The 14,308-nt window shown below is 41.5% G+C and overlaps 1 protein-coding gene across 1 annotated transcript; it reads right to left on the reverse strand.

The window, feature by feature from the left end:
• Positions 1–1,056: 1,056 nt before the first annotated feature.
• On the reverse strand, positions 1,057–6,353 carry LOC134286715 (uncharacterized). The gene is made up of 3 exons (XM_062848376.1): positions 6,266–6,353; positions 2,144–3,461; positions 1,057–1,105 (listed from the first exon to the last, which is right to left on the reverse strand). Exons 1-3 carry the CDS (start codon positions 6,351–6,353, stop codon positions 1,057–1,059), a joined length of 1,455 nt encoding a protein of 484 aa, XP_062704360.1.
• Between the last annotated feature and the right edge of the window lie 7,955 nt (positions 6,354–14,308).

A 14,308-nucleotide genomic window follows, 5' to 3' on the forward strand; every position in this document is an offset into this window, starting at 1 on the left:
CGAAGCTCAGCAGCGAAGCGAAAGTTATTTTTAGACGCAGCCCGGTTCAACTTCTCGGGTTTGAATGGAGGTGTTTGTGTGTAGTGGTATGGAAGCTATGGAACCGTGTAGCGCATTTTAATACAACGAATGGATTATGATTTATCTCATTTTGTGTACGTTTTTAATACATAAATTGGTAGAAAAGGCATATCTCAATTTTTGGTAGCTTTTCTTGTTTTGCGTGTAAATTTTGTTATGCGGTGAGAAAAAAAATAACAGAGGTTTGGGACCCTAGAATTGTCAAAGTGCATATCTTTAGGCGTTAGACAATAACGCAACTAACACCCCAAGTTCTCCATACAAACTTCGGTTTTAAACTGTGAAGGCCAGGTCCAATATTTTTCAAAAATTCTTTCACTATGACGCTATGGATCAGATCACAGTTTCAACCCCAACCCGACTTCGGTTTCGCTTGTACTAAAGTTTGTTTGAGTTTGTTTGACGTTTGTTTGTTTATACATTTTCTGCCAATCCAGTTCCAACCCAGGTTCAAAAACGAATTCGACATTAGAGTATACGGAGAATAAACTTTCAAGCTGCGATAGCTATTTTCGAATTATGTATTTTACTAAGAGTAGTCCCATCCCGAGCACGAATGAATAACTGCCACATTACTGGAGCATACCAAAGTCAGGTATCATACCAAGACAAGGTATTGGTCGGTGACCAGGTATTGAAAATAACTTATTTTGGTATTTTGTAGGTATCGATTGCTGTAACTTGGTAACCGGAGCGGATCGCGTCATGGAAGCAGGCGTAGCGCATAGCGGATGAAACGATGCTGCACTGATTCGATTCTGTTAGAACCATTCTGATAATGCGGATACCAAACAGCAGAGCAGTATTCGAGGGTGGAGCGGACCAAGGAGCAATACAGGGATTTTAAACAGTAAACGTCGATGAAGTCCTTGGCGATGCGAAAAATGAATCCCAAGGTCCTAGACGCTTTGTCAACGATATGTACGACATGGTGCTTAAACGTAAGCTTAGTGTCCAGGATTACTTCAAGATCTTTCACTTGATCGATGCGTTGGATTGTTGCGTCGCGGAGTTTGTAGTTGATCTGAATTGGTTGACTTATTCGGAAGAACGAGGTTACCGAACATTTACTTGGGTTCACAGCCATCCGATTTAGTGCGCACCATGTTGCGAAGGAATTGATATCTTCTTGAAGTTTCAAGGCGTCATAGATGGAACGGACTAAAAGGTAAAGCATTATATCGTCCGCGTATGACAGCCGAGGACATCGCAGCATGCGGTTTACGTCATTAAAATAGAGTAGGAAAATCAGAGGCCCAAGGTGACTTCCTTGGGGAATTCCGGATGTTGCCAAGAACTCGGTGGATTGGCAATCGCCGCTTAGTTTACGCACAGTAAGATACGATTCAAACCAACGCAGAAGGTTGCCGCTTAAACCGAATCTCTCTAATTTAGCAGTTCCGATGGCGTGGTTAATTTTGTCCAAGGCCGCGGACAAGTCGGTATAGATGACATCTGTCTGCGATTTTTCGGCAAAGCTGTCAGCAATATCAGATGTGAGGCACAGGAGATTAGTAGCGGTGGATCTGCCCGGGATGAATCCGTGTTGCGTTTCGTTCAGGTATTGTTTACAATGAGACAGCAGTGGGTCCATCAAAACTAATTCAAACAGTTTAGAGATCGCGCATAAATACGAAATACCCCGATAGTTGTTTACATTTTGCCGGTTGCCTTTCTTGTACACAAGAAACAACGTAGACGTCTTCCAAATATGTAGATGGGAACACCTCATTAGACAACGAGAGATTAAACACGTGCAGTATGGGAATCAGCAAACTTTCAATGTGCTTTTTCAGAAAATCGGAAGGAATTCCATCCGGCCCGGGTTTCGTGGATGTTTTTAACCGCGCAGCCGCATCGCAAATCATTGTCGCATCGATAACGAAGTTGGCCCAAGTGTCCTCTACCAAAGGTACATTATTTGCTGCCTCAGCGACACACGCTGCCGGAAGAGTTTCATTGCAGAAAATGCTCGGGATTTTTTCTGTAAAAAGCTGACACCTTTTTGCCCAAAGACATCGTCGTAGGAAGCCCAGATTCTTGCCTCTTCTCATTCACGAACCTCCAAAACTCCTGCGGTTTAGACTTCAGATTTTGCTGAATTTTGCGCTGATATCGATTGAAACACAGGCGACTAGCGATCTTGTACGCCGAGTTCAATCTGGTATAGTGCTCGCGGAGAGAGAAGGTCCGGTATTTCGAATAACGCTTAAGTGCTGCTCGTTTCGTTGTCTTCATCCTGCGCAGATCGCGAGTTATCCATGGATGGCTGATGTTGGCGTGAACCTTTTTAGGCACATGCCTATCGGCGAAATGTCCCAGAATGTGCGAGAGAGCCCGCGCTGCAATGTCCACGTCACGTTCATCGAGAACATCATTCCAGTCAATAGCTGCCAGGTATTCGGTAATGCTCTGATGGTCGGCTTTACGAAAATCGTTAAAAACCGAACTGATCGATTGCGCCAAGCTAATCTGGTGATCATGGAGTGTGATAACTAACGCTTTATGATTATTGACATCCTTGACCAAAGGTGACGGAGCCTCGATAATAAGTGGAGCTTCGTCTTGAGCGCTAACGAAACACAAATCCAAATACCGATTGTTTTCATTAGTCACATGATTAATCTGTCTTAGCGTAGCGGTACTGTAACGATCGAGGAGTTTGGAAGCACCGTTATGTATAGAGGAGTGCTCGACGTCGGGATAAAGAAACCCATTGCAGGACGACCGCCATGAAATTCCTGGTAGGTTGAAGTCCCCAATGACGATGATTTCATCCGTGGCTGAGGCAGTTTCGACAACTGGCATAATAGACAGGGTATGCGTATCGATCAATGATTCATCACGTATACGATCTGGCGGGAAGTAGATTCCGCAAAGGAAGATAGAGCGGTTCGACAGATGGATACGAACCCACACTTGTTCGACGCTTCCCCATAGGTCGTTTTGGATATTGGTGACCCTACGTGTCTTCTTCACAGCTATGAGGACACCACCACCTGTTAGTTTGCGGCTGTTTCTGGGGCTCCGGTCGCAGCGAAATACTTCGTAATCGGGACGGAAAACAGAACTGGATGTGGTTCGGGGATCAAGCCAGGTTTCGGTCCGTACTACAACATCGTAGCAGCCGTCAGATATTGTTAGGTAGTATTTGGTAACGTCGCAGTTCATTCCACCAGCGTTCTGATAATAAATCAGCAAGGTATCATTCAACACCGGATTGGAAACCGTGTTACTCGATGGCGTGTTTGAATTTCTGGAAAATGGAACAACGGGCACAGAGAGACAGTTGCTGGGATTACGAGTGTACTCGCCTGTAAACGGAGCTTGGAAGACCCCCTCTCCACACTCGTACACATGACCGGGATGGCTGCGGGTCGCTGCGCGGTATTGATACAATACCTCAACGAGTTATTGGTTTGGTGTTGAGGTCTGCTTGAGCTATCATTCAACTATGGAAAAATCGCCGATTATTATTCAGGTGTAGGTATTCGGTTTTCCATACCTCAGTTAGTTATTTTTCAACTATTTTCTCCTACTCGGGATGTGTTACCTGTGATCGACAGCCGTTGAGGTAATTGAGCCAGTTATTTTAAATTTGCTCAATGATTGTTGTGAACTGCAATCACTTTCTTTTAACATTATTATAGCTTCAATATTAGGCCAGCACCAGAGCTACAAGAATAATTTGCAGATATTACAGACTCCAGGAGTCCTCATGAAAACGCATTGGCGAAATTACCCCAACCTCTTCTAGTATGTAAAGAAAAAAACTCGGAATGATCTCACCCAGTTCCATGTCGTCGGATGACCGCAACCACTCATTGACTCCTTCAATTTTCTGCAATACTGTTTGCTACCGAGTGTGCATCCATTTTTGTTACTTCACGAGGAAGGACAATGTGCACCTGTCCCAAACACGTGTCACTTTTCAATTTTTCCTTCGAACAATACAACGCGACCGAGATTTCCATCGCAACTGCCACAAACACGCGTCACTTTTTGTTTTTTTTTCCGCCGAATAATGCAACCCTGACACATAACGGTTAAATGAGGTTGATTGATCATAATACTCAGTCATACTTCAATCTACAGAAGTATGTAACCTAGAAAAAAAAAATCTATTCAAATCTGATTTTTCGTAATGACAAAACAATGTGTATGCAACTTGTTGCAAAACTGAATTTCTTAAGCACTCATCATATTTATCCAACTCGGCAAGTCTCGTTGGATAAATGTACGACTCGTGCTTAAAGAATTATCATTTTACAACTTGTTGCTTAATAGTTATTTATGTAACGAGTTGCAAAAAGTTGATTTTTTCAGTACGAGTCGTACATTTATCCAACGAGGCCTGCCGAGTTGGATAAATACGAAGAGTGCTGAAAAAATCGAGTTTTGCAATGAGTTTCATACAATATTTTATGCTATGATTTTTTCATAATGCAACCCATTTGAGTTGCATAATGTTCATAATGCAACCCAAATGAGTTGCATTATGAACATTATACAACTATTTTTCATTATGCAACTCATTTCAGTTGCATAAAGAACCAGTTCGGAAAAATTGGTCATTATGATACCAAAATGAGTAATATAAATTATAATTTTTGATACTGAATTGCATAAATAACTATTACAGTGGCATCAAAGTTTGAAAATAAAAACCTCTATCTCCAATAACTAAAACATTTGATAACAAAACATATTTTGACTGTCATTGGCGCAGTACACGCATTTTACATCGATTAGCGATCTGATTTTCTGATTAACATTTCACGGTGACCGCACACAAAACGGAAATATTGCCTTGTTTAACGAAACACAGGCACAGACTGCATCATTTTTTTAGAAACCTCCATTCAGCTTGCACTTTAGCATAATCACAGCGTTAATTGTGCATCTACTCAAGATCCTCAGCGCTAATCTCCTGCTCAGTGACGATGACGAAGCGCAAAATGCGTGGGAGAAAATAAGCATCGATGGCAATTGTAGATGGACAGGTACAAACTTTGTCTTGCCCAGTGGCTACTGCATTCCCTCTGACGCTGAGTAGCGAATAAATTTAGATTTAGGTAAATCCCTCACTAAATTGAGTGTCAACAGAAGAGATATTAAAGCTGGCTGGTTGGTGGTTTTGCAAGTAATGTCGCCCGACATTTTTGCACACCTTCGATAAATAGTCGAAAAATTTGCACACAAAATTCGAAGGTCGACCACTACCGATGAGTCGTGGTCTAATGATTTGCTCAAATAAAACCAAGCGGTTGATCAAAATTCGTCGTAAACGAACTCAATTTGCATTTTGAACAGTGGAAACTCTATATGAATGCGTGGTTTATAGAGACAACTCTCTTTATTGCGATAATTTCAGCCATAAAGATCAATTTACGCTGTCATAAGCCAGAGAATGCAGTTTGGGTTGCACTTAGTGATGATACTCAAATGAATAAAAGAAGGTACAAATGAAGTATTGTTCGCTGTGCTCAAAAGTACTCTGATTTATGCGAAAGCACAAGGCTTCAAGATATTTTTTAAAATTGTTAATCGATTCAAAATCTCCCTCCAAAAGCCAAACCTTTGAAGTTTTAAGCTACCTCTTGATCATGCGTATAGGAAGTTCAGGTGGGTCCAAAACAAATGTTTGCATACATGTGTTTAGAAACGGTAAGATGACGAAATTCCTAAGTAGGCATACGACTATTCTAGTGTACTTCAGCAACTTGATCTCGAGCGGCGTCAGGCGGTTTCTCTCTGGTGGTACGGTTGGAGGGTATTCCCACTCATCTCCGTGTTGGACATAGGCAGAAGACGTTTCACGAGATGAAGGCGTAGGTGAAAGAGAGTGACAAATTATTACGTCCGATACCATATTGGGACTGCTTGCAGGTTTTGTGATGATGGCGATGAGTTGATCGCTGATTTGCCATTGGAGACAGACGTGCAGTTTGTCCCGCGGTGACGGTCATGGTTAGGAACGCTACGATATTTACTGAATTCAGGACGAGGGCGGTAATTAAGTTGTTCCGTATTTATTCCATTGAAGACTGCCGGTTTGAGACGAAGTTAACCGGGACGAAATGGCGCCCTATTTTCTTCAAAGATAATTAAACAAACCTTGGCCAAATGTTACGTCAGTTTGCACGGCGCATGCTCGCGTCTCTCCATCCTCGGTTGTGCCTACGCTTTTCTAGATCCTGTTTCAGCTTGTCTATACGCCTAATCGATACGGCCGGGAACAGAAGATCATCCACAACAGGCTGTTGAGGCATACTAAGGGTGTAAATGGTCTCTCGTGCAAATAATTCGGCTACCGAAAGGGAAGGTCGACCGTAGACGCTATCTTATCGGTTACAAAGACTGCCGAGATGGCTCTTCAGCGTGAGAGGAGAGGGATTCACCAGTTCGGCGGCTATTGTCGATGCGCTTCCGGGTCTGGGCCAGGTACCCGTGTACCTGTACAAGATTCTCGCAAGCTTCTTCCAGAATCGAATCGAGTACTATTTTACGACGCAGAGGTGGGTCGGAATTACTTTCACATAACCTCAAGAGCCCCGCAAGATTCCATCCTAGGTTGTGTCGGATGTTCGAGCCTGTATGAAGTTGCCTAGTTTTCCTAGTTTGGGTAGTAGCAAAATGGCACAGCCCAAGTGGCCTTAGTCCAAGAACCTTACTTTTCGAAGGGGAATTTCTATTTATGAAACCTTGTGAACCTCTATTGTTCGGTTTATTTACCGCATGATGAGCCATCCCCTACGGATGCTTTCGAACAAATCATCGCATACTGTACTTCAAAAGGCCTTCCGCTGATTGATGGCTCGCCATATCATCTGGGGCAGCTCACACATTAACTTGAAAGGCTCCAGTTTGATGGAGTACTTTAGTAGTACAGATCTTGGATTACTTAACATAGGCAACCGCACAACCTTCATGGTATCTGCTAGAGAGGAAATGTTAGACATAACGCTTTGCTCCAGCAGAATTAGTCACGAGCTGACCAATTGGCATGTGTCAGTTTAAGCATCTTTATCTGACCATCGCTACATCTTTTTTGAACATGTGAATGTTACTTAAACTTTGCGTTTCAGGAATCCCTGGTCAATCGGGGATCTCTTTACTGATTTGGTTGCGGCCAAATGTCATGGATACTCACCATCTATTGACACTCAAAGTGAGTTGATAGTACAACGACTTTCATCATGGAAGCTCTGCACTGCAGTCTGTAATTAAAGACTACTAAAAGAAACCTTTGGTGGAATTCTGATTTAGCGAAGCTCAGTAAACAATGTAGAAAGAGTTGAAACAGAAAACGTTGGGCTGGCTCGGAGGTTTTCAGGTCGGCTCGCAAGGCCTACAAGAAAGCTCTCCATCCGGTCTGCTGAACGATGCGGCTGGAAAAACAAATGTTTCCAGTTTGAATAAAGTCAGTCGGTTAAACAAAATCCTTGTGAAATCTTAGGAATTTCTAGTGAATGAACTTCGTTTGCCAAATGGCGGTTTCACTTCCTCTGATGAGGAAGTTCTGGAATGCTTATTCAGTACCCACTTCCCCGGATGTGTGGATATTATAGTATGTGTGGGCAAGATGGGTCAGTGCCGTTTTCAAGCGCACAACATATTTTAGAATCTTTCAGTAATTTTCCCAGATTTTGAAAATTCTCTACGTTCCTTGCACAAAAAACAATAAAAAAAATTTCGTTATACTCCTTATGCTATACATCCCATTTAACTACGTGTAAAGTATAGGCGGGGCAAGATGGGTCAGCCTTAGTTTTTTGCATGTTTGCATAGTTTTTGAAAATAATGTATTTTTCATTGAAAGGTTATTCCGTGACCTACGTTATCGAAGCGATTAGAGGGCTTAAAATTTCTGTACATAGATTATTTTTTTTTTGCAAAAGCCATAGGTTTTTGAAGTCCGTTTATGACTGCCTGAACAAAAATCTTTTAGTTCTTAGAAATAACCACCAGTGTGTTTCATCACTGCCTTCATGTAATTTGTACGTATGTGAAGCTTAGAAGTATAAAGAAAAATAGAAGAGATAGTATTTTTTGTTGGAGAAAAATGTAATTGTCTGCTACCTGACCCATTTTGCCCCCGTAAAAAATAGGTGGGGCAAGATCGGTCATGTTTTAAAAATTGCTTGTCACGAATTAGGTTTCTAACCTTACACACTTAATTTTAAATGCCGAATCTCGGTTTACAAATGCCGAGATTTGCACAGCCGAGTAGCCAGTTAAATGTTTTCATGAGATCTCAGCTTATAAATGCCGAGAATCAGCATTACACGCCCTGTTGCCAAGCAACCTACCTTCCTGTTGCTGTTGCTGAGTCTCGGTTAAAATTCAGAAACCGGGATTTGCACAGCCGAGTTCGGGAAATTAAACTGAGTTTGTATGACCTTTCTATCATTTTATATCATAGCTGACTAGTGTATCTGAAAGTCGTGGTAAAATACAGAGAAATGCGATTTATATTTAGAAAGTTATAGGGATCCATTTCTTAGATGACCCATCTTGACCATTCCCCCCCCCCCTTACTGTACATCTTCGGTCTTTTCTTGTAGTAATGATTCTCTGGCTTCGGCTCGGATTATTTGTTACTATAGAATTGATTGAGTGGGCTTTAAAAAGTTTTGCTTCTTTCAAATCTCCTGGGGCAGATGGGATTTATCCTATTTTGCTTCAGTAGGCGTTTCATTATTTCAAACATTTTTTGAAAAAAAAAATCTTGTTTGCAGTTTTGCTACAGGGCATATTCTCAAATCATGGCGGGATATTACTGTAAAGGGTATTCCGAAAGTGGGTCGTGCGTCGTATGAAGAAGAAAGGAGTTTCAGACCTATCAGTTTGACCTCTATTATTCTGAAATGCTTAGAATGCATTGTCGATCATCACATCCGTGATGTTCATCTGGCCAACGTGCCTCTTCATGTGAACCAACATGCCTACCAATCTGGTAAGTCCACTGTGACTCTTTTATACAAGGTTGTTTACGATATCGAGAAGGCATTCGCTCAATTTCTAGATGCTCTTTAAAGTCTCAAACAACTGTGTAAAATTTGGATATGATTGGTTTAGCCTACATTTTGCGCATCGCGATTGAAGTTTGTATGGGATTTCACATGGGAAAATATACTTTTTTCGTATTGTTCTTGTAAGTTTCTCAAAACTGTCCTATACCATATAACAGCTTATGTAGAAGTATAGCTCAGGATGTGTCGAAAAACTATGTCGAAGACCGCAAAGCGATTGTTATTCCTTAACATGTTATTTTTTTTTGTTTTATGTGTATTTTAACACATGAGAGTGCCACACTCCGCTGTTTACACTCAAACGATCAATAAAGGGTGATACGGTCAAATTTTGGTCATACAATTTTTTTCATAACTTTAGACTGCGTACACCAAAATAGCTGATTTTTGGATCAGTAATGGTACATTGTATGTAGCTTATACCATTTTCATCAAAATCGGTTTAGTTTTTGTGGAGATATTGTTGAATCCTGAGATGTGCAATTTTAAAGTTTTGTACAAAGAGGATTCAAAAATAAGAACACATTTTCATTGTTTTATTTATACATATAGCCAGAAAAAGTTAACCGATTTCGATGAAAATTTTCCTGTTTGCAAAGTATGCATGTCAAAATGTTGTGTAAAAATTTCATTGAATTTTGTCTAGCCGTTCTTCTTCTTCTTCTCTGTGGCTCTACGTCCTCACTAGGAATTGGCCTGCCTCGCTTCAACTTAGTGTTCTTTGAGCACTTCCACAGTTGTTAATTGAAGGGCATTCTTTGCCTGCCATTGCATGAGTTTGTATATTGTGAGGCAAGTACAATGATACACTATGCCCGAGAAAACTTTCCCGACCGGAACGGGAATCGAACCCGCCGACTCCGGATTGGCGATCCATAGCCTTAACCACTAGGCTAACTGGAGACCCAGCGCTCCGTCAAACACTTGGGCGTGATGATCGACGATAAGCTTACCGGTAGCCACGTTGATTATGCCTGTAAAAGAGCCTCCACAGCTATTGCGGCACTGTCCCGGATGATGTCCAATAGCTCTGCGGTGTACGCCAGTAAGCGCAAGTTTCTGGCTAGTGTTGCTACGTCCATAATTAGGTATGGCGGCCCGGCGTGGGGTACCGCGCTAAGTACTGAATGCTACCGACGGAAGCTGGAAAGTACTTACAGGCTTATGTGCCTGAGGGTTGCGAGCGCGTACCGTACCGTGTCACACGACGCTCTCTGCGACATTACTGGTATGGTGCCCATCGGCATCCTTATCAGTGAGGACATTGGCTGCTTCGAAATGCGCGGCAAAAGAGGCATACGAAGGACTACCAGGATGGCCTCTATGGTCAAATGGCAGCGCGCGTGGGACAGTTCCACCAAAGGAAGGTGGACCCATAGGTTGATACCGAGGGTACATAGTTGGATTAATAGGCGAAATGGGGAAGTTACATTCCACCTGACACAGGTCCTTACAGGTCATGGTTGCTTCCGACAGTATCTACACCGTTTCGGGCATGCGGATTCTCAGTGTGCAATGGTTTAGAGGAAACGGCGGAACACGTTTTGTTCGTGTGCCCGCGTTTTCGCACAATGCGTGACCGCATGCTTGCCACATGCGGGGAGGACACAAACCCGTACAACTTGGTCCAGAGGATGTGTAGGGATGAGTTTGGCTAAAACGCCGTTTCAACGGCTATCACCCATATCGTCTGGGAGCTACAGAGGAGGTGGCGCGTGGACTCGGAGAATGGCTAGTCCAGATACAGTACAAGAGGTGGTCCAGGGGTTCGGAATCGGCTTCGTAGGTCATACCGGTGCCCTGCGGTCGAGATCGACCCTTACAGCGATTAAGTGGCCGCGGAGAGGAAGTCCCGGTAGCGGTGCTGTCGTGGCGTCGGTCTACTGGGTTGGATCCGAGCCCGCGGCTGGAAAGGGGTCCCCGGCAACGGTCGGGGCAGGTGGAGACGCTGCTGTCAGCAACCTTCTGGTGCAGCTGATAGGGCTTGAAGGGTAGTGATACCCTTGCCTTCAGTAGGTCAGATCGGGTTGCACGTGGGCATCAGTTCTTGATGTCTGCAAAGCAGTTGGGCGCGGGCGGGGTTGACCCTGCCCGCCTTCCGAGGACAAAGCGAGTGGCGAGGAACACTCGGGAAACTGGCTAAGCGCCAGCACCGTGATGGACTCTCCAAAGCGAGTCATCGATGTTCGTTGCTGCAGGCTACGCAGCTAACCTTGAGGGTACGATGTGCACTAGTCCCTCTCTGAAGCAATGCCTTCTTGGTGGTTCCGGAGAGACGTAGGGTTTGGCGACCATAGGAATGTGTTTTAGTGGGTCGAGGATAGAGTGGTCCTGACTTTTACTTTTGTTGTAGAAGACGGCCTAAACCCCACACTACCCTAACCATCCTGTTAGGGTGTTTGTTGAGCAGATTTTTCCCCCTATGGTTTAGAAGAAAAAAAAAAGACCCAGCCGTTACAAAGTTATATTTTCTCAAGTGTCACCCGGTCAGTTTTTTCACATTCAAACTGCTACAGCTTTGAAAGTATTCATACAAAATGGCTCAAAATTTAACTAAGAACATATTTTTATAATAGTATATAACTGTAAAATTTTCATAAGAATCGGAGCAGTATTGGAAGTTCTATAATCAAAATTGTGCTTTACTGTCCTTAAATTGCCAAAAATTACTATGGAGCGCTTTGTACAAAATTTCAAAAAGGCAAGTCGTTGGTTTTATTTATATATCAACCAATGCTTCATGGATTTTGATGAAAATTTTATGGTATAAGCTGCATATAATGCACCATTACTGGTCCAAAAATAAGCTGTTTTTTTGTACGAAGTCTAAAGTTATGAAAAAATGGTGTGACCAAATTTTGACCGTACCAACCTTTAGGTTATAATTTTTGTCACAAAACTCGAATCCCTTTGAGGTCTTCTGCAAAGTTTTTCAGAACATCAGAGGCTAAAATTTTACATATCGGTTACATGCTTCCCGAATTAGTGTATTCTTTTATAAAGAAAATGCAAAAAGGATGTTTCCCGATATAAAATTCCATACAATTTTCAATCGCGATGTGCAAAGTGTAGACATAAATGATCGCGCTCAAATTGTGTACAATCACTCCAGGACCCGAAATGGAATAACATAAACTAGATCTGAAAAAAAAATGACCCACGCTATATCCATCCTAGAGGATTGTTGTGTTCAGAGAAGTGTCTTGTAAGAGTTTTTTTAAATTAAAATATGGTTAAGCAATATTTGTTCTAGATAAGTTGCAACTCATCTAGATCAGTTTTAACTTTTCATAGAAGCGTCCTGGAAGAAAACTTTCTTCTGCAAAGTTGTTCATCTTGACATTTTAGAAATTTCTTCCGAATACTAGTTTACAAAATAAAACAAAAGTAGTGAACTTCTGTCAACGACCGAAATTTTTGGAGCACAATTTAGCGCTGATTTCGAAACCGTGCTAAAAAAATGTTTAAGTAGAACAGTTTTTGAGTTTTAGCTCAATATCGAGTTTTACAACTTTTTAAAATATGGAATTTACCAAAATTCAAATATTTTGCGTTTTGTTCAACCAATTCTAAATCTTTTTCCATAAATTAATGAGCATGATTCCATTCGATCATCTGAAGGCAGGTTTTGTGTCAGATTGATGAATTTCAAGATATTGGCGAGTTTTGGGGACGATCTCCTTAAATTTTAGCAAAATTTTAAAAACTATGTGAAGAAAATGTATTTTTTTTTTCAATAAGAAAAAAAAACAATTCAAAAATTATTCCTCGACGTTTATTTGACATCATTTATCATATGTAGGCTAGTTACAGTAAAAAAATCAGCTTAATCGGAGCATTGATTACGGAGAATGAGATGTGTGAAGTGAGTGACTTTGCTTAAAAATAGAACAAAAATCGATTTCAAATCATCACCCTTGTACGGAAAGTCGAAAAAATTTCCACTCTACTGTTTTTTTTTCTATCTCGTTCTGCACCAAAAACGATTATTAGCTCACCGAGTTCAAAAATGCTGTAAACTAGTGATATAGGGTATGTGTGTCATAAGTAATTCCACGCTCCTAAATTCATCCTATTTGAAAACAAGTGACGGCACCGATTGATTTCGTTCTTTTTGTTTTAATGCGTGCTCACTTCTAACAAAAGCTACATAAATAAGGAACAAAACAAAACGCTTCAATCCTTTGTTTTTCGGAGGATGAAAATGGCAGCCACATACTTGATAAGGGAACCCTACTCTAAAATGTACCCAAATGGCCTAGTGGGTTACTTTACTTATAATGTTAAACGGATAAAAGTGCGATATACATCAATATGTCATGAGTTTTGTTGAATTTATGTTTCGAAGGCTTGAAAAAGGCACCATCACCGCAAGATGGATTGATTAGGTTGTTATTTTTTTACATCGTATGTTTTAAAAGAAGTGTGGACGGATATGGTCAAATGGCCCCGTAGCTTGGAGGAAAGAAGCGCCCAGCTAGTGAATTGGGAGTTGTTCGATTCCCATTGGAGTACGTGGATTTCTTTTCGCAACTCAAATTTCAATTTGTTCATCGAACACGTGTAAGGCATTGTACATTGTAATTTCCACATAGCTTGGTTAGCCTAAGCAAAAATCGAGAAATTGACAAGAAATGTGAGCTAAAATTTTAAAGAAATTATTTTTTTTTTTTTTTTTACTTATTCGTTTATTTGGAAGGCTCGGGCGCCACATGGGCAATTTTTTTTTTTATAATGGTTATACATTTTACAATTTATTACTGCCTTAAAACTATGTTAGTTTGGGAAGCCGAAGTACTCGCGGCTGTTTCGAGGTTAAGGATTGAAGAAAAAAAAAAATGGGAAGAACGGATTTATGGGTTTAAAACTAAATTATTTGCTAACTTATACTAAAACTTTGATGGGACAAATTGTCCATATCTGTAACGGAACCAAAAAGAAAGGACTTTATCGGTAGAAAACGACAAGAAGAGGACAAACGGAAGGGGGTGACGACAGACAGGGGCGAACAACAAAACCAAAAGGCGGACAACGAAAACAAGGAACGTACTACATCAAACTCTGACATCAACACGTTTCAAAAACTGGTAAATCAGGTTCATGTATTCCAAATCAAGTCCTGCCAACACTTCTCTAACGGGTTTCTGTTGTTTTCCTCGGACCCGGAGAATTTCATGCAGCTCAGATCTGAC

Source organism: Aedes albopictus, chromosome 2, assembly GCF_035046485.1.
Source record: "Aedes albopictus strain Foshan chromosome 2, AalbF5, whole genome shotgun sequence".
NCBI classification, from domain to species: domain Eukaryota; kingdom Metazoa; phylum Arthropoda; class Insecta; order Diptera; family Culicidae; genus Aedes; species Aedes albopictus.